A 21,909-nucleotide genomic window follows, 5' to 3' on the forward strand; every position below is an offset into this window, starting at 1 on the left:
TTTAACATGACTTACTTGTTAAGAAATGGGATTTCCAAAATATTAATTCTTTTAAGTGCCAAACATACATAATATATACCTGGAAATTAGAAACGGCATAAAATTGTCATTCCAAGGTATAAAAATATTTTATTGATACATAACATGCAGATTCCTGAAGGTAAAGTTGCCAGATAACTTCCACCACAGAAACCAGCCAGACTCACAGTAGACTGTATCACATATCCAAGACACACTGCTGATCCACATTAAGTAATTGTATTGTAAATACTTTGAGCTAAATAGTTAACAAGTAGTTTGCAGCCAAATAGATGATTGATGTGTTAGATTGTGAGGACTTCATTTCTCTTTGTGCCTCTGTAGATCTGGGAGCTGTATTGCCCTGCATCAAAACGTCCTAGAGAATTGAACAGTAGGCTACAATACGATGTATTTTGTCAATTCAGAAATTAAGTTATATCTCTCTAAAAAAGTGCTACAACTGAGATAGTAGATGCATTGCTTTGAATTTTCCAGAATTCCCTCAGTTTGGAAAGGTGCCATCAAAATGGAAAACAACAAATATGACGCCTCTATTCAAGAAAGGATGAACTGAAAGCAGGAAATTTCCGATTGGTTAGTCTAACAACTGACATATAGATGATGCTGGGTTCTGTTATTTATGGCATACAGCAGGGCACTTAGAAAAATATTTAAGCATCATGCAGAATCAGCATGTTTTAGTGAAAGGGAAATTGTGTTTGACTAATTTATTGGATTTCTTCGAGGAAGTACCAAACAATGTAGATAAACGGGAACCTGTGGATCTCAGAAATACTGTGTACAGGTGCATTTTTTAAAAATTGTTTTATGAGAAGTGAGTGTTTCTGACAAAACTAACATTTGTTTCCCATCTCTAATTACCCATGGGTGACTTACTAGGCCATTTCAGAGGAAGAGTTAACCCCACTGCTGAGGGTCTGGAGTCACATGCAGGTAAGGATGGCAGTTTTCCATCCCTAAAGAACATTAATGAACCATGTTGGTTTTTATACTGGCTTCATGGTCACTATTATGGAGACTAACTTTTGAATGAAGATATTATTGATTGATAACCAGAAGCCCTTATGGGATTTGAAATCAAGTCCCAGAGCATTCTGAAGAAAGGTCTTGTTAATACCTTAATTCTGTTTCTGTCTCCACAGACACTGCCAGACCAGCTGAGTTTCTCTTCTTATTTCAAATTTCAATCATTTGCAGTATTTGCTGACATCCCACAGCCTTAATCTGGACCTCCGCATTATCAGTCCAATGACATTACCACAATATCACCATATTTAAGAAAGGATGTAAAAGTATTTGAAGCAGTTCAGAGAAAGTTCATTCACTTGATATTGGTGGGGTTTAGTGGGAGGTTATCTTCTGGTTATTTTGGATGGGCTGTGGTTGTATCCATTGAGAGGTGATTTAATTGCAACATACAAAATCCTGAAGGGCCTTAACAGAGTGCATGCTTAAAGGGTGTTGCCTTTGTTGAGAGATTAGAACGAGGGGCATGGGTTAAAAATAAGGGGTCTCCTAGCAAGGATGGTGATGAGATTTTTTTGTTCCACAGTGTCACTGGTCTTTGGAAGTTTCTCCTCCAGAGACAGGTGGAGAAGGGATGTTTCTTGCCTGATAAAGGAGTCAGAGATTATTGTGAGGAAGGACAAAAGTCACGTTGAGACCACAATCAGATCAGCCATGATCTTATTGAATAGTGGACCTGGCCATGAGGCCAAAAAGCCTATTCCTGCTCTCAGTATAGAACATGGAATAGTACAGCAAAGGAAGAGGCCCTTTAGCCCACAGAATCATAGAATCACAGTATGGAAACAGGCCCTTCGGCCCAACAAGTCCACACCGACCCTCCGAAGAGTAACCCACCTAGACCCATTCTCATACCCTATTATCCTACATTTATCACTGACGAATGCACCTAACTAACATATCCCTGAATGCTGTGGGCAATTTAGCAGAGTCAATCCACCAAACCTGCACACAGACTGATAGAGATGTACAACATGGAAACAGACCCTTTAATCCAACTTGTCCATGCTGACCAGCTATCCCAACCTAATCTAGTCACCAAATACCAGCACTTGGCCCGTATCCATCTAAACCTTCCTATTCATATGCCCATTCAGATGCCTTTTAAATGTTGCAATTGTATCAGCCTGCACTACTTCCTCTGGCAACTCATGCCATCCACGCACCACCTTCTGCACGAAAAAGTTGCCCTTTATGTCTCTTTTATATCTTTCCCCTCCTACCCTAAACCTATGCCCTCTAGTTTTGGACTTACCCACCCCAGGGAAAAGACTTTGTCTATTTACCCTAACCATGCCCCCTCATGATTTTATAAACGTCTAAAGGTCACCCCTCAGCCTCCGACACTCCCGGGAAAACAGCTCCAACCTATTCAGCCTGTCCCTAAAGCTCAAATCCTCCAACTCTGACAATATCCTTGTAAATCTTTTCTGAACCCTTTCAAGTTTCACAACATCCTTCTGATAGGAAGGAGACCAGAATCACACACAATATTCCAAAAGTGGCCTAACTCAGAGTTGGAGATACTTTTGGATATTTCCAAATGCAGAGTAATTCCCATTCGAAGTTTAAACCTCTTGCCAGTTCCCACCTAGTCAGTGCATTAAGATCTCCGGGGATCTCAATGTATATCTTTGGAGCATGTCTAATCTCTAACAATCTAGAGAATGGATGATCTAAGCCAATATACAACAGATTCCTGTTTCAATAGTAAAATGTCACTGGCAATAGTTAGTAGCACCTGATTTGTACAAGCCAATTTCTAGTCATCATTTCTTACCAGCTCTGCAAATTCATTCCTGCCCAGAACCAATCGATCGACCTGTGTCAGCCTGTTAATATTGGAAAAATTGGATAGTAATATTTCCTCCAATAGTCCCTACAAATAAATGCTTTTTTATTGCTTAAATTTATTTGGTAAACCAATTGAATCTAGTACTGAAAATGTGTTGCTGGAAAAGCGCAGCAGGTCAGGAACCTGATTCCTGAAGAAGGGCTCATGCCCAAAACGTCGATTCTCCTGCTCCTTGGATGCTGCCTGACCTGCTGCACGTTTCCAGCAACACATTTTCAGCTCTGATCTCCAGCATCTGCAGTCCTCACTTTCTCCTAATTGAATCTAGTAGTCCAGCAAGTGGTGAATTACAGACTGAATACCTGATTTACCATTATTTTTAATAAAATGCCTTATGATAGAAAAACTGTAAATATGATTGTCCAAAACTCTGCTTTAATGTCTTAACTTGCAACATGTCTTAATTTCCTTTCATCCGTAGATTCACTGAATTACAATGTTGTCTGGGTAAATCACATCTTGATGTTAAAATGTTTGTGTGTGTTTTCAAATCCCTCCAACTTTGTAATCCCCTCTAGTGTCTGCCCCCTTCAGCGCATCTGTAAGCCCTTATTCTGGTCTCTTGTGCACAGTCCAGTTTAATTGTCATGAAATTGAATTTATTCATTCTAATTTACACTTCCTTTCAATCTTTGAATTTGACTGGTTTTAGAAGTATAAAGTTACCTGCAGTGTTCACTCAGGCCCCAGATGCCTTGTTTTCCTTGCTTCACTAATATCAGATTAGTTTTCTGCAATTCAGAACTTATGAAATATTAAAACCTAAACACGCAAGTGAAAATCTAATGAATGTCAGATGCTTTTCTGCCATGGGGAAATCTGGTCCAGGGAGTAACTTTTGATATATTCAATTTCGGAAATGGGACTGAAATTGAATTTTAGAAAGTGACACCAATTTGGTTGATAGACTCTCATTTCTGGAGATAAAACACAAATATTGTAATTAATGAGAGCAACAAATATGAATGGTATGACACCTAATGAAATGAAGCTGGGGAGCTGCTGTTCAATAATTACACATTTTATACTGTAAAACTGGCCCTAACTATTTGTGGTGTGACTTTGTAAACGTTGGCTTGCTTTAATGAGTTGTTGGTGAGTATTTTATAAGAGTACTCTTGTTTAAGAGAGCCAAGGGAGAACATGCGTGCTGAAAGTAAAGGCACTAATATGTTAATATTGAAGTATTTCCTGAACATAGTCATTGAAACTTTTGCAGTTTAAGACATTTGTTTAATCTGTACATTATCCAAAGGTAAAATTAAAATATATGAAAGAAACAGCTCAAACTACATACTGTTGAGTAATGTGAAATAAATCACATTTGATACATCAGAACTTGTTGACTGTCCTATATACAACAGTCCTCTATAACTCGGTATGCTGAGACATTTGGCACATTTTTATCAGGAAATGAGTTGCAACTTAAATTTCACACAAATGGCAGTCTTTTTAAGAAAAGATTAATGGCTTTGCTCACTGATTAAGTTTATAAAAAGGCATTAATGCACAAAAGTAGCTGTGTTTATGGCTAACACATATTTTCGCAAGTCTGTAATATGCTTCTTCGGAGCTTCTGAGGCAGGTTAGATTTCTGGAACGGCTAGGAGTGACCCATTATGTTTGTTTACTGTTTTCATTGTGTAAAAGTTTGCATAGTATGAACAACCTTATGGGTAATGCCTGCTGGTCTTCAGCAAACTAATGTACTTTCTTGCCAAAGGTAACACTATTAAATGGATACCTTGGATCAATGCCCATTTGGACTGATTAAGGTAAATAGAGCCTCAACCAATTACTGAATAAGTACTTTTTACATAGAACTCTGGGTTTTAATCATGCTTTGAGACCTGTTAAAAAATAATATTCATAGAATGTAACCTACATTTCATTCTTTAGATATAAGTCTTGAAATGGTGTGACTTTGCTTCTCAGATAGAGGAGTGCAAACTGGAGAATCAAACAGTGAGGTCAAACGTGCTTGATCCACGTGATTCTAATTTTCCAGCCATTATAATAAATAGCTAGAAAATCAGAAATGCTGTAAATGAGCCGTGCTGCCCTACGAACCACATTCCCTGATCTGCAGTTTGTTCTGCAATGAAAATGGAATCTGAACTTCAGAGTTTGTAAATACATGTCACACCATTGTATTTTTAGTTTGAGCAGTAAAGTAGTAGAAAATAAACAAATGTTCAGAACGTTTAGTGTTAGAATTTGGAAATGTAGTATTAAACTATTTGTTTTAATTAAATTTAATTAATATTGTGGCTCTCAGGCATTTTCTCTTTGTTAGTAATTTGTATGTCACCATTTCAATCTAAAATATATTTAAAGTTATTCTGACCATTGGCTTCTGCCTTCTGTCAAAACAAATGAATTTATTAAAAACATGGACCATGTTGAATTAAGGAGTCTGCTCAGTTACCCTCTATTGAATAATAATTTTTCTCTGACATTGAAAGCGACCAATAGTTAATTAAATATTTATTTTTAATGTGGTCTTTGGAATTCATATAAAACATATTTAAATGGTTCTCGATTACCAAAGAACCATATAAATATGCTAGAATGTACGTGGAATATGAGAAGAGCTTTTCTGAAGAAGAGACATTGACCATCCACATATAAATAGTCAGGATATCCACTTCTGCTTTCTCAAGTAACCTAACTGAAAGAAAACCCGTGTTAAAAATACTAGTATATGATTGCATCCAAGGGTTACAAATAATATTTACTGAGGCCTGCTGATTTTAAATGCCAAAAGGGTTCTGGTTGGATTGTGGGTGAATCAGAATATAAAATACTGTAGCCCTTTGGCACACAGCGAGTAACCTCTGCAATATTACAGCTCTACTTTATTATTGAGCTGCCAGTTCTATTCAATGTGCTTATGTCAATGGTAATTAAAGATGCTTGAAAATCTAACCGAGTAACTTCGTTATAAAAGCTGTTGGTGTGGCACAGTGTTGAACAGTTTTGGTTGTTGGTCACCTCGTGAAAACAGGTGCAAATGGGTATAATAGACTGTGAAATCGATTTCATCTTAATTCTAACCATTGTGTGGCCTGCTTAATCATCCAGCAAGCCCTGGAGCAGGGGTCATGGAAGTGACCACCTGAAAGAGTTGAGAGCTTCATAAATACATTGAAATGAGGGTACATTGATATAATAGCTTAATGCAATTTTTGAAGTTCACGCCTCCATAAAGCTAATGTCTATTCACAACAAATTATCACTAATGGAAGGGGAAGCCTGGTAGTCATTTCAAATTAAATACTTTGATGTTTTGCTACAGAACATAATTAGTTGTATTAATTAGGGACCTTGTGCCAGTATACAGGTGAAAACAAGTATATTAAAGACCCACAATTTCATGCATCAACATTCCCACGCCCAAACAATGCCTGGGTGATGTCTTATTGAATATAGGATCAAGTTACTTTTCTGATGTACCTGATGAAGGCAAGAACAGGCATTAGGGTTCATATCTGCCCAGGGTTAGGTTTTGTAGAGCCAGGAGGAAAAAAAACAGTCCAACTGGAGAATGACGTTTTCTGGTCCGACTTCACAATGGAGCTCAAACACAACTAGCACATTCATTTCCAAGCATTACTGTTGAAATAAAAACATTTATTTCCCACTGGGTGTAGAATAGGAGCCAGTCCTATTCTTTCTGTATCCATCAGCCACCGCAGTTTGGTACCAACAGGCTAGGTTTCAAGAAAACAATCTCTAAAAAATGTCCTTGTGGAGCCAGATGAACTCGGTTATTTCAGTTTCTGCAGGGACCACATTTCCAACATTACAGGGGAGAATGTAGCTGGATTGCTGCTCTGAATGTGACTGTTATATCGGTCATTGTTGCTGCCTAATCTCAGAAGCATTTGATTTCTCAATGATGACATTCTACTTCAGCACAAAATTCACCAAAGAAAATAAAACGTTTTCATGTTAATGAAACAATTCCTTGGAAACTTTATTTATGGAAGGAAATTAGTTGGAACAGCCTCTAACATTAGAGAATAGTTTTGATTTGAAATACTATGTTTCCTGTTTCTTTCCTGCCACAACTACATTCAGAAGCAAAAACTACACAATTTTAACATAATGAAAAAAACATGTGTAAAGACCAAATCAACAGGAGGGTGCTGCCAGTTGCAAGCTTAGTTTGGTTAGCCTGACTCAGTCATTGTTAAGCTTTGAGAATCCATTTTTAAGGAGGAAATTACGGAGCACTTGGAAGTGCATGGTAAAATATGGCTCAGTCAGCATGGCTTTGTCAAGGGGAGGCCATGCCTTTCAAATCTGTTAGAATTCTTTGAGGAGTTAACGAGCAAGTTAGACAAAGGAGAGCCAGTGGATGTGATCTATTTTGATTTCCAGAATGTCTTTGACAAAGTTTGACATACAGAAGGTTGGTAAATAAGATAAGAGCCCATAGTGTTAGGGGCAAGGTGACTGGCAGGAAGCAGAGAGTAGGGATATAGGGGTCTTTTTCAGGATGGCAGCCAGTGAACAGTGGAGTTCTACAGGGGTCAGTGTTTGGACCACAACTATTCATGTTATACACATGTTATACATTAATACTCTGCATGAAGGAACTAAGAGCATTGTTGCTAAGTTTCAGATGAAACAAAGATAGATGGAGGGACAGATCATATTGAGGAAGTGTGGAAGCTGCAGAGGGCTTGGACAGGCTAGGAGAGTGGGCAAAGAAGAGCCAAATGGAGTACATTGCAGGAAAGTGTGAGGTTATGTTCTTTGAAAGAAGAATACAGGCACAGATTATTTTCTAAATGGAGAAAGGCTTGGGAAATCTGAAGCACAAGTGACTTAGCAGTACTAGTTTAGGATTCTCTTAAGGTTAACATGCAGGTACTGCAGTTGGTGGTTAGGAAGGCAAATGCAACATTAGCATTCATTTGAAAAGAACTAGAATACAAGAGCAAAGATGTACTGATGAGGCTGTATAAGGCTCTGTCAGACTGCACTTGGAATATTGTGAGCAGTTTTGGGTCATGTTTCTTAGGAAGGATGTGCTGGCCTTGGAGGGGTTCCCCAGAGGAGATTTACAAAAATGATCCCAAGATGAAGGGTTTGGTATATGAGGAGCAGTTGAGGACTCTGGGTATATACCTGATAGAGTTTAGAAAGAGGAGGAGAGATCTGATTGAAACCTACAGAATACTGAGAGACCTGGATAGAATAGATGTGGAGAAGATGTTTTCACTAGTCAAAGAGATTAAGATGTTAGGGCACAGCCTCAAGGATGACCCTATAGGACTAATAGGAGGAATGTTTTCATCCAGAGGGAGGAATGTGTGGAACTCATTGCCATAGAGGGCTGTGGAGGCCAAGCCATCAAGTGTATTTAAGACAGAGATTGATAGTGTCTTGATTAGTAAGACGATCAAAGGCTATGAGGAGAAGGCAGGAGAATGGAGTTGAGAAACATATCAGCAATGATCAAATAGCAGAGCAGAATCACTGGGCCAAATGGCCTAACTCTGTTGTTATAACTTACGACCGATGGTACCATGGCTCAGGTGGCTCACAAACAATGAGCAAATTTGAGAAGTACTGATCCCTTTACTGCCTACCATTCTCATGACAATTCTTTGTTATTGGGAGCCAAGTTCCATACCAAGATGGCTGCATGACCACGTCAGTGAATTGCCCTTACCAAACTCAAACCTGGGCCTTCATTAATATGTAAAATAGAACCCTAAATATGCTCATTTGTGTTGATGCGCCTCCATTCCAGAATCTCAGCAAAGAGAAAACTATCAACTGGTCTTCACTGGACCATTTTGGTCAACCTTATTCACTCCTCAGACTTACAGACTTATGCCTGCTGTGGGTTTTCCATCAGTCGGATGAGCTTTAGGTCAGACTCTCTAGGCAAACTTTCCATCTGCTGGTTGACCATTCAAATTAAGGCAAAGTCTTCAAATAGAAAATCGAGTGTGATCTGCTCTCTGGGCAAGCGTGTACACTGGTCTAGATTAATCCCATTCTTGGGAAATTAGAGGTTTAAAACACAGGGAAAGGTTACAATGGGTCAAAGTATTCCCTCCATTATGGGAATTTTGGTTTGAATCTGATCAGACAGGAAAATATTTCCATGATTGGTCGTGGTTTAACCGCACCTCAGGTGAGGGGTGAGGTTGAGAAGGAGAGTCCTGCACAGTAACTTCTGTTGGTGCGGGAATTGAACCCACACTGTTGGCATCACTCAGCATTGCAAAGCAGCCAAATGGGTAACTGAGATAATTGACCCCTGGGGTTTTGAACTAATGCCAGCATGGTTCATGGGGCTGTGTTTTCTATCAGACCTTGTGCAAATCTGAAGGAATAAAACTTCATGTGATCACTGTGAATGAAAACAAATTCAAACAAAATCTCAAATGACTGAATAAGAATAAACAAAAACAATTGCAGTTATAGATTAAGATTTCTACGTTTTTGTAACAGCCAATGTCTACCTATTTGTTTTATAAATCACTTGAGACTTCAATATCAGTAATTCTGGCTCAGGATCCATTTGCCCATCATTAAAATCTTTAGCAATACACAAATCCATCTGCAGAGCAATATTTAATCTTCCCCTCGGCGAATTTATCACCCCATTTAAGCCACTAACAAAATAAAGAAACAGTGACAGTGAATGCTGCATGTGCAACGTCTTTAAACTGCTTAAATAAGACCATCAATCAGATTTCACTGTACGGAAATAGATATGTTGGCACAGTCAGTCGGGACCTTTTGCACAAATACTCCAGGAGTAATCCATTTCCACAATCTAATAAAACAGCTGTAAAATCTTGGATTAAAAGGCTAATCTACAAAGTTGCAGTGAGGAAGGAATTTGGAACAGGATTCAAATTTTCTCAACAGTGGAGAAATCCTTCAGAACAGTTTTAATCAATGAATATCTTAAGATTTCAAGTACCATATTTAGTAATTGCCAAAGACTATTAACTGCTCATAGCATTACAATTACTTTCATCTGACAGGAATCCAGAGCTAGTTATTCACATCTTAGAAAATAAATGATTTCTCTCTGGGAACCTAATGGAGCAAAAATATTTTAAAAATTGGTGTGCCACACAGGACTCAGTAAATCTAACAATGGCCAAGCATTTGCGTATTTATGAATTGTTCATACTGTGCATTAACTACATGCTGACAGGTTGATAGTACAGGAAGATTTGTTGTGGGTACTTGTGCTCTAATCATAGAACATAGAACAGTACAGCACAGGCCTTTCAGCCCTTGATGTTATGCCGACCTTATATCCTACTCTAAGATCAAACTAACCTACATACCGTTCATTTTACTATCATTCATGTGCCTATCCAAGAGTTGCTTAAATGACCCGTATCACCACCGACTCTAGTACCACTGCTGGCAGTGCATTCCACATACCCACCACCTTCTGTGTAAAGAAACCACCTCTGACATTGCCTCTAAAGCTTCCACCAACCACCTTAAAATTATGCTCCCTTGTGATAGCCATTTTCGCCATGGGAAAAAGTCTCTGGATTTCACTCTATCTATGCCTCTCATTGTCTTCTACACTCTATCAAGTCACTGCTCATCCTTTTTCACTCCAATGAGAAAAGATCCTTAATCTTTCTTCATAAGACATGCCCTCCAGTCCAGGCAGCATCCTGGTAAATCTCCTCTGCATCCTCTCTAAAGCTTCCACATCCTTCCTATAATGAGGTGACCAGAACTGAACACATTATTCCAAATGTGGTCTAACCAGGGCTTTATAGAACTGCAGCATAATCTCACGACTCTTAAAGTCAACCCCCCCTGCTAATGAAAGCTGACATCCCATATGTCTTCTTAACCCTGTCAGCTTGGCTGGCAACTTTGAGGGAATTATGTACATGGATCCTAAGATCCCTCTGTTCCTCCACACTGCCAAGAATCCTGCCTTTAAACCTATATTCTGCATTCAAATTTGACCTTCCAAAATGAACCACTTCACACTTTTCCAGGTTGAACTCCATCTGCGACTTATCAGCCCAGCTCTGCATCCTGTCAATTTCCCTTTGCAACCTACAACAGCCCTCCAAACTATTCACAACTCCTCCATCCTTCGTGTCATCAGCAAACTTACTAACCCACCCTTCCACTTCCTCATCCAAGTCATTTATAAGAATCACAAAGAGCAGAGGTCCCAGAACAGATCCCTGCGGAGCACCACTAGTCACTGAGCTCCAGACTGAGCACTTTCCATCCACTACCACTCTATGTCTTCTGTGAGCCAGCCAATTCTATATCCAGACTGCCAAATTTCCCTGTATTCCATGGCTCCTCAGTTTCTGAATGAGACTACCATGGGAAACTTTATCAACTGCCTTGCTAAAATCAATGTACACCACATCCACTGCTCTACCTTCATCAACGTATTTTGTCACATCCTCAAATAATTCAGAAAAGCTGTGAAACATGACCTCCCCCTCAAAGCATGCTAACTATCTCTAATCAAACTATGCTTTTCCAAATAATTATAAACCCTGTCAGAAACCTCTCCAATAATTTGCCCACAACCGACGTAAGACTGACTGGTCTGTAATTCCCAGGGTTATCCCTATTCCCTTTCTTGAACAAGGGAATAACATATGCCACCCCCTGGTAACACTCCAGTGGACAGTAAGGATGCAAAGATCATCACCAAAGGCACAGCAATCTATTCCCTTGCTTCCTGTAGCAACCTTGGGTATATCCCGACTGGCCCAGAGGACTTATCTATCCTCATGTTTTTCAAAATTTCTAGCACATCCTCCTTAACATCAATCTGTTTGAGCATGTCAGCCTATTTCACATTGTCCTCACAAATAACAAGGCCCCTCTTACTAGTGAATACTGAAGCAAAGTCTTCACTAAGGACCTCCCCACCTCCTCTGACTCCAGGCACAAGTGCCCTCCACTATCCCTGATTGGCCATACCCTCACTCTGGCCATCTTCTTGTTCCTCACGTAAGTGTAGAATGCCTTGGGGGTTTTCCTTAATTCTACCCGCCAAGGCTTTCTCATGCACCCTTCTAGCTCTCCAAAGTCCATTCTTCAGTTCCTTCCTGGTTACCTTGTAAACCTCTAGAGCCCTGACTGATCCTTGCTTCTTCAATCTTAAGTAAGCTTTCTTCTTCCTCTTGACGAGATGTTCCACATCTCTTGTCATCCAAGGTTCCTTCACTCTACTATCCCTTCCTTGTCTCAGTGGGAGAAACTATCCAGCACTCACAGCAAGTGCTCCCTAAATAATCTCCACATTTCTGTTGTGTATTTCCTGAAATTATCAGTTCCCAATTTATGCTCCACATTTCATGCCTAATAGCATTGTAATTTTCCCTCCCGCAATTAAATACTTTCCCATCCCATCTGCTCCTATCCTTCTCCACAATTATAGTAAATGTCAGGGAGTTGCGATCAAAATCACCAAAATGCACTCCCACCGAGAGATCTGACACCTGACCTGGGTCTTTGCCAAGCAAATCCAATATGACCACCCCTTCAGTTGGCCTATCTACATGTTGAGTCAGGAACCCTTCCTGGACACACTTGACCAAAACTGCTCCATCCAAACTATTTGCACTAAGGAGATTCCAATCAATATTAGGGAAGTTGAAGTCACCCATGACAACCCTGTTATTTCTGCATCTTTTCAAAATCTGCCTCCCAATCTGCTCCTCTGTGTCTCTGTTGCTATTGGGGAGAGGAGGGGGCGCGTGGGCTGGTCTATAAAAAACTCCCAATAAAGTGACTGCTCCTTTCCTGTTTCTGGATTCCACCCATTCTGACTCAGTAGACAAACATTCCTCAATGAACTCCCTTTCTGCAGCTGTGATACCATCCCTGATCAGCAATGCCACTCCCTTCCCTTTTTTACCTCCCTCTCCATTCCTTTGGAAACATCTAAACCACGGAACATCCAAGAACCATTCTCACCCCTGTGATATCCAAGTCTCCGTATTGGCAACAACATTGTAGCTCCAAGTACTAATCCATGCTCTAAGTTCATCACCCTTATTCCTGACACTTCTTGTGTTAAAATAGACACACTTCAACCATCACAATGACTGCAACTTTGCCCTCCCAACTGTCTATCCTCTCTCACAGACTCTCCGCACACTATATCTGCCTGATCACCAGCTTCCCCATCCTCTGATCCGTAGCTCCAATTCCCATCCCCCTGCCAAACTGGTTTATCCATTCTTAGTCAGAGCAAGGCATCCCTGACATTCCCAAGTATGCTTTACCATTTGACTTACATGGGGAGGAGACTGGGGGAGTGCATTGGGGTGGGGGAGGCTGGGTGGGTTACTATATCTTACACCTTCCTTCTCTTTGTTTCCCTGATTTCTTATCTGCATTTATTTGATTCCACTTGCTGCACTTCTGAGCCAGTATGCTTCCTCATTAACCATCTTTCTACGAAATGTTTTATTGTCAGAGTTGCTATCTCAATCCTTTTCCATTTTGTCTGACTTCATGAAATGTTGAATATCTTGGAATGTTTAACTCCCAACCTTAGACATCATGCAGCATTTCTCTGTAATGGTTTCAGATTATTTACTTGTATTTGTGCAATTATTTTGTCTATTAAGTTACAAATACTTTGTGAATTGGATCAAGTGTCATAGAGTCATGGAGATGTACAGCACAGAAACAGACCCTTCAGTTTAACTCGTCATGTCGACCAGATATCCTAAATTACTCTAGTCCCATTTGCCAGCATTTGGCCCATACCCCTCTAAACCCTTCCTATTCATATATCCATCCAGATGCCTGTTAAATGTTGCAATTGTACCAGCCTCCACCATTTCCTCTGGCAACTTATTCCATACACGCACCATCCCTTTGCTTGAAAAAGTTGCTCCTTAGGGGAAAGACCTTGTCTAATTACCTTATCCATGCCTCTCATGATTTTATAAATGTCTATAAGGTCACCCCTCAGCCTCCAATGCTCCAGGGAAGCCCCAGCCTATTTAGAATCTCCCTATAGCTCAAACCCTCCAATCCTGGCAACATTCATGTAAATCTTTTCTGAACCCTTTCAAGTTTCACAACATCCTTCCTAAAGGAGGGAGACCAGAATTGCCCACAGTATTTCAAAAGTGGCCTAACCAACGTCCTGTACAGCTGCAACATGACCTCCAAATTGTTATACTCTGGCCAATAAAGGAAAGCATACTAAATGCCTTCTTCACTATCCTATCTACCTGAGATTCTACTTTCAAGGAAGTATGAACCTGCACTCCAAGGTCTCTTTGTTCAGCAATACTCCCCAGGATCTTGCCATTAAATCTTGCCCAGATTTGCTTTTCCAAAATGCAGCTCCTCACATTTATCTACATTGTCTTTAGTTTTAACTTATTTCTCTGACATTTGCATTAATTCATTGCATTCTCATCATTAGACCATGTTCCTCCTTGTCGCACACTTTATCCAATCATCACACAGCTTTACTTGCTGTTTAAAGATATGTTTCCATTCACCAAAACTTTCTTCCTCCTATTAGTTAAAAGTTTTATTCATAGCGTGAGTTATTAGATTTGAGTGTGGCCTGGACTTTCCAACCAGAGAGTTGTGCTTTGGGATCCTGTGGAATCCCCATTGTAAAAGACTCCAAAGAAACTGCCCAGGAAACTGAAGATTCTGCTGTGTAAATCATCTCTGCTTGGAATCCTCTGAAAGACTCTGTTTAAATTGGAGAATTTAACTCTCATACTCCTAACAACCTAGCTCACACCATTTGCAATCCCTGAGTTTTAACAACCTCCTTCCCCCAATGTCACACTCCCTCTTACCTGCTCCCTTTCTCTGCTACTTTGCCCAATCCCACCCTTATCCTGCTCCAGACCAGATCCCTTCCCTTGCTGCCAGACATGAACCCCACTTCTCCAGGTCCAAACTCAATCTGCTCCATTCCTCTCCCAAACCCTTTTTCCCATGCAAAATTCTCTCACCCACTTCAACCTGCTCTAAACATTGGATCATTTACCTCTACACCTGGCATCCCACCCTGGCACACTACCAACCTAGCACTCCAAGCCCCCTACCCATTTGGCAAGGTGCCCATTAACTTCCTATTACCTTACGAACGTACTGTTTGAAAGCAACTGTCAAAGTGGCTGTGATTCTGGATCTTTTAAATTTCAGAATTTAGCAGCTGATTGCTGTGAAAAGGGGGCATGTTTGCTTTCTTCCGACAGTCTTGCACAGAGAGAGAACTCGCAGAATGGAAATCCGTCTCTATATTTCGGAAGGGGCTCTGATTGGTATCACCTTGCGGTTACCGATAGAAATGTGGAGCTCTTTTCTTTTGTGAAAAGGGGTGGAATGGCATTCCTCAGAAAATCTGGTTCACTGTTCCCTGTCTGGTTTAAGCAGAACCTGTTCTGATGTAACTACTCCCCCTTTTGCCAGTATGTCCAAAGCAGGATTCCTTTGTCACGTTTTCTCCATTGATATGGATATAAATATATATCAGAAACAAATTTATGTTTGTACAACCAGTGGGCAAATTTGACTCCTGGCAAAACTTGTTGAAAAGTCAGAAAATATGCATGTCAGATGTCTGTTTTCCCATTTGGATACCGTGTCTGTTAGAAGCATACACTAATAATAATTTCTGCTGTTTTGAGACAATTGTTCACTTTCAAAGTAATTTTGTATCAATCAATCTGATACTCCGCAATTAACGGAGGCCAACATGTAATACTGTAATAACTAAATCACAGTTTGTGAGAAGAAATCAATCAAGTAATATTGTAACAGCATGATCTTTGTTTAAAGGCCGAGGACAACCATGTTAGGTGGCAACTAATCCACCAATCCCAATCATTTAGCAATCAACTCATTAAGAGCTCATAGCCAAGTGTGGGCAGCTTTTTTGGTCTATGGGCAGGCCACAACAGTTGGTGTCTTCACTCACCAGAGGTTGGCAGCTTCTAGGTCAAAAGGCCACCAGTCTTGGGGAACCAAATGGTGAGACGTTGATTTTTCTTCAACTCTTTGCGGGTTGGAGGGAGTGGAGTTCAGGTGAATTAGAGTTATAAGCAGGGATGGAGCTTTCACAGGGTATTCTCTTTCCTGTCCCATCAACACCTCAGACTTTTCCTAGATCGGAGAAATTAATCCAGTCCCCTCTTCAACAGGCAGGTTGCCCCGGTTTCCCAGTCAGAAAACTAATTGCCTTTCTTATCTACTAGGAAAGCATTTAAGTGGCAAGTTGAAGGACTTAAGTGTCCATTAATTGACCGCTTAAGGCCATTGCTGGTGGGTTGAGAAGATTGATCTTGAACCATTCACCCAGAAGGTCATTGGTGAGCCATGGCCAACTTACCCTATTGTTTGGAGATAGTAAGGACTGCAGATGCTGGAAGTCAGAGTCAATAAAATGTGTAGCTGGAAAAACACAGCAGATCAGACAGCATTGGAGGAGCAGCAAAGTTGAGAATTAACATGTACATATAAAAGACTGACTTTTAAAATGATTAGAACAGCTGAAAAGTTGACAATCCTTTGTAATAATTACAGATTGGATGCCGAAGGCTTGTTGGTCACTTATGTTAATGCTACAATACAAAGTAGCAAAAATTGTTATTTACAAAATTAATTCAGATGTTTTTCTCTTTAAATTAGCAGTAGCAGATAAAGTTACCTTTTCTAAAAAAAATCATTCAATGAAATTATCAACAATTAATTGTGTAGAGTGCAGACAACCTTAGACTATTTAGGCCAATGTATATTATATTTTGTACCTGTGGATTGATCTTAGCCTATACTTGCAGAAAATAAAGACAAAGCAAAATTTCCTTACAAATTACTTACTTTTTCCTCATATTGCAGCCTTGGTTTTCTGAGGGCCGCTAAACATGGCTGAATGTGCTAGGATATCACATGTAGGGGACATCCCCAAAAACTACCTCACCTAGTCCAGGGATTGAACTTGTGTTGTCAGCATTATTAAGCACAATACTCCAATATCTGAGATATCCAGTCCAGCTCATAATTTACTAATGATGCAATAAGAATAGATGCGGAGATCTCTCGTGTCTGGAGCTTAAAAATCTCCATCTAGTGGTATAAGAGTGCAGATACATGTTAGTGTGCATCACAGCATTGCAAAGTCCAAATAAGGAATATACAATATTATACATTTAAAATGTTGTACATGTTAAAAGCATATCGCTTGTGCAACTAATGGTCTTGAAAATGCCAAGTAACTGGGTATACTGAATGAGAGAATCTTGGTTGTGACAACAAGAGAGGCAATCTCGCTAAATAATTTTCTATATTTGGGAATCTCTATTTTGCATTTGAATCAAGAATAGATGTATTTCAAGGGTATGGAATTCTGATTAAAGAAGATGAACCCAACCAGGAATAAGTATACGTGTAGGAAACTGGTAGGCTATTCACATATTCAACACCCGTTTCAGTTAATATTTACTACAAAAAAAATCACTTTGGCATGGTTCATGTTTTATTTTTTTTCTCTGCTTTATGCAATTATTTAATATATCAACCATCAATATGGTGCATAATGGGCAAACAACATAACTACACTTCAGGTCTTTGAGTGGAGTGTTCTTGCAAAAAGTCATTGCCAATGATGTACTTTCAGTTTCCGACATACTAGTTCAATAAAAAAAGTCAAGTTTTCTTTTATTCTTTAATGGGACATGAGTATCAAACTTACAAATTGGAAGCTGAAGTAGGCTATTCATAAGATCATGGCTGATGTGTTTGTGCTCTGAATTTCACATTCCCCATCTCTCCCCATTAACCTTTGATTCCCTTGCCTAACAAAGATCTATCTAATTTAAAAATAATAAACAATCTTGCCCGCACAGCCAACTGAGGCAGGGAGTTCCTAAGTCACACAACTCTCTTTGGAGAAAGAAAATACCCCTCATCTCTGTCCTATTAGGACAGTGTCTAATTGTAAAATCATCCCTTAGTCCTGGACTCACCGAAAAGACTGACCTTTTTCACTGTTACAATCTCAACACTTGTGATGGACAAGTCAGAACCCAGACTGAAATCTGGCTTGATAGATTTTTTTTGGGGGGGGCTTTAATCAGGTAGTCTCCCACCCAAACATAAGCACACAATGCTTCAATTTGGTTTCAGGAGCAAAACAGAAGTTTATTATGCAAAGTAACTGAAGACAAAGTAGAATAAAACAAATTACTTACATATAACATGAGTTTAAATATTCTGAAATACAGTAAAATACAAACCCATTAATCCCACAGTACTCCTTTATATAGTACTCACGCCAGAGAGGGAATTCCCTGCTCTATCACAAATAAGCTTTGACTTAACCGATATTTCAATATCTGGTCTTGAGACTCTGATAGCCTCTTCCTGCAGACTTTATTTAACTGAGCATAGATTTGTTCAGCCTCAAATAATCCCTCGAGAGTTTTAACCAAATACTTCTGGACTGGAACTTTGAACTGAATTCCTTATGCTGAGGTAACATAGTTTTAGAACTGTTCAGAAATATCTACTTTTCTTAAGAACCATTGTTTTACATATCCAGCTTTAGCCAAAATCTCTGCAAAATTTGCCAAACAGCTATCAAACCAAATATTACTTATCATAGATCTGAACATATGAACAAGGAACAAGAGCATGCGACTTGGCCTTTGAATATGTTTTCCCATTCAATAAGATCATGGCTGATCTGATTTGAACCATAATGCTGCATTCCCCCAAAGTCTGTTATGCCGTAGGTAATCAAGAATTTATCTATCTACCTTTGCCTTAAAACTACTGAAAAGTTCTGCATCCACTGCCTTTTGAGGAAGGGATTTCAAAGACTCTCAACCCACTGAGAGAAAACATGTTTCCTCATCTGTCTTAAATGGGCAACTTTTTATTTTTAAACTATGGCCCCTAGTTCTAGATACTTCCACAAGAGGAAGCATCCTTTTGACATCCACCCAGTCAGGTTTCCTTAGGATCTTATGTTTCAATCAAGTCACCTCTGACTCTTCTAAACCTCACTGGGTAAAGGCCTAGTGTGATTAGCCTTTTTTCATAAGGCAATCCTCTTATTTGAAATATTAGCAAGTAAACCTTGTCTGAACTATTTCCAATGGGTCAACATCCTTCTATAAGTACAGTAACTAGTATTAATGCCCTGTAAACATAACCACTCCTCTCTTGTATTTAATCCTAAGATATATTCACTTTGATCACAATGACACCCAGAAGGTCTCACATTTTGCAACTGCATCATATTAGAAATGGCAGGACAGTGATATGTTAATTCATTATTTTATAATACAGCCTATATCACTTAAAAGGTTTTGGCACTGTCACTAAAATTTACAATAAAACTTCCAGATTCTAATAATACTAGTTGTTAATCTATGTTTTTCTCTTGTTGACTAAAATTGAAAGTCAAATGCTAGGGCCTGAAAAAAGTAGTAGAAAAAACAAAATTCTCCTTCCCTCCATTCACCAAACTCTTCACTCAGTATATCTTACTTCTTTCAGTGAATTTTACTCAAAATATCTCTTCCCCCACCCCCCCATGCATCAAGTTATGTTGAATTAAATTTCCAGAAATACAGCCTTACCAGTTGAAGTTGTCTTCATTTGGATGCCAGCATTTCTTGCCTATTTCTAATTGCCCCTGAACTGAGTGACTTACCAGGTCAGAGAACACTTAATAGTAATTACTAGTTCATCATTTTATAAGTCTACACGTCCCAAAGATTTTAGCACTGTCATATGTACAAAACTTAATTTGGTTTGAGACCAAGTAAATTTACTTCATGAGTATTTGCAGACTTGACAACTGAACTTCACTTTTACATTAAAAAGTGATCAGCTTTATTGCTTCAATATACCCAGCATTAATGTAATAAATTTGTTCTGTGGAAAGAATTCTGAACATTTAGGTTTACTTGTTTCAACTTAAATACAAAGACACTTTTCTTTCAGACAATGCAACAAAATGTATGCAAAATACAAGACTGTGAGACAAAATGTGCTTCAAACACAAGCAATATAAAAATTAACAGAAAGCACTGTATTCACTGTTTTTAATTTGCAAAACTCAAATATCATAAGAATATAAAATTAATTATATATTGTCAAAAGAAGGTTTGGCGGATCATAATCAGACTAAACTATATACTGTTTAGGCTTACAAATCATGCACTTCATTTTATCAGAATTCAAAGTGCTTTCTGCTTTCATTTATCAATGTTAACAGTTTTTTTTTAGTATGCCATTATTCATAATCTGATTTAAATACATACAATATTTCTTTCATTTTCATCCAATTCATTTATTCATTGGTTGAAGCTTAAACAATAATAAACTTAAAAAAACAAACATTTTGGTATTTATAAGCTTTTTAAGAAAATGATGTCAGCGCACTCAAGATTTTATATGGTACTATATCACTCCAATTCTTAGCAACAGCTGTTTGCATTTTATAAGTAAGACTGCACTGATTACAATTGTGAGACAGCACCAAGAATTCTTATTGTTCTAACCAGTTTCTATTGGTTGTTGGCTATACTTAAAAGCTCAACTGAGGATTGCAAAGTATTCTTTCATTTCTTGAGAATTTGGACAGAACTGCCTGAATTCTGGTTAAATGTGTTTTCCTTAGTTTTACCTGTATACTTCATTATATTAAAAAAATCTTTTCATCAGGAAACTATTTGTTTCTATTTTAGAAGAAGAATTGTCTTGTATGGATTTTCTTTTAATCTTAGTTAACTTTTTGTGAACATTATGTTTAGCAAAGCAAGTGGGGCCTGTGTTGAGGAATTGTATAATTTCAAATTACAGTGTTGACAACTTTAAGCTCTCTTGCTTAGGTACAGTACAGCTAGCTGTAGAGTAAAGCTTCTTTAATTTGTTAAAAATGTATCCCAACTATAACTGCAGGAGATTAATCTCTTTATTTGGGATGTTACAGTATGTCCATTTCTGAACCCAGCCTTCTTTATGGCGCATGCGAAGTTTCCAATTTCAATGCCATTAATGCCAAGAGTTTTGCTATAATAGGTCAAAAATGAATGGGGCCTGGAATTAGGTTGTATAAAGTCACACCAAGATTTTCAACTTATCAGGTTGGGCTGGATTCAAACTTTGGTAACTATAAATAAATCAAGAATTTATTAACCTGCTATGCCATCAAAAATAATGTTTAATAAGATCTTTATGGTCTAGAACTAAAAGATATACATTTGTTTGATTTTACTATCTCCGAGATCATTCTTTAAAATATTTTTTAAAAGCTGAAACTGAGATTCACTTTTGAAATAGTACCTTGACAGATGTTGGAGAATTGTAATGGTTGTAGAAATGAAATTCCCTTCATTTGGCAACTATTGTCATTCTTTTTACAAAAATAGAGGCACACATCTATAGATAACAAAAGTGCATTTGTCTTTACTTGAGCAGGAATGACAAAGAACACTCCAGGGTGATTTGCAAGATCAACAATTGTTCCACTGATCTTCTGTCCAGCAAATAGCCAGTCATGCCCTGCAAATTGGAAAAAAAAAACAAAAATTGAAGTCTAAATTTAAAATTATGCTATTTCATCAACATTATAAATCACTGGCCAAAACATACAAAGGAATTACATCACAATCAGTAATTGTGTTAGCCTCTAAAAATCACTAAATAATCTAGAACTATAACAGGAAGTCTTGAACTAAACATATTCCCTTGCTCATCACCAATATCTTTCATTCCCACAGCTCCTTTTGTTGCTTTTATACTTCAATTATTTAATGAATTAATTTCTATCTGCCGCTAAGAATATATTCCTTCCTCTTTCTAAACAGAGTTTAGTATTGTAGGGTACCATCAAGGTGAAAGGAAAATGTTAATGTATATTTTAAAGAAAACATAAGAGGTTCAACAACTTGTGAAGCTAGGACATAGGAATGATTTTAAATAAACAGGACTTTGTGAGA

General features: G+C 38.5%; 1 protein-coding gene and 1 long non-coding RNA gene across 7 annotated transcripts in view; both read right to left on the reverse strand.

The window, feature by feature from the left end:
* Positions 1 to 231: 231 nt before the first annotated feature.
* On the reverse strand, positions 232 to 17,008 carry LOC122561209 (uncharacterized). The gene is made up of 3 exons (XR_006314944.2): positions 16,778 to 17,008; positions 2,849 to 2,900; positions 232 to 382 (listed from the first exon to the last, which is right to left on the reverse strand). It is a non-coding gene; the product is annotated as an uncharacterized LOC122561209 (long non-coding RNA).
* Positions 17,009 to 18,052: 1,044 nt separating this feature from the next.
* The window catches only part of nhlrc2 (NHL repeat containing 2), a 92,761-nt gene continuing 88,904 nt past the window's right edge, over positions 18,053 to 21,909 (reverse strand). For all 6 annotated transcript variants that reach the window (XM_087998870.1, XM_087998869.1, XM_043712792.2 and 3 more), the window contains one exon: positions 18,053 to 21,472. In XM_087998870.1, the coding sequence (XP_087854996.1) occupies positions 21,216 to 21,472 (257 nt within the window). In that variant the 3' untranslated portion in view covers positions 18,053 to 21,215. The remainder of the gene's footprint in view (positions 21,473 to 21,909) is intronic.

This window comes from Chiloscyllium plagiosum, unplaced genomic scaffold, assembly GCF_037043375.1.
Source record: "Chiloscyllium plagiosum isolate Xiang-an unplaced genomic scaffold, Cpla_swu_hap1 HiC_scaffold_22, whole genome shotgun sequence".
Taxonomy (NCBI): Eukaryota; Metazoa; Chordata; class Chondrichthyes; order Orectolobiformes; family Hemiscylliidae; genus Chiloscyllium; species Chiloscyllium plagiosum.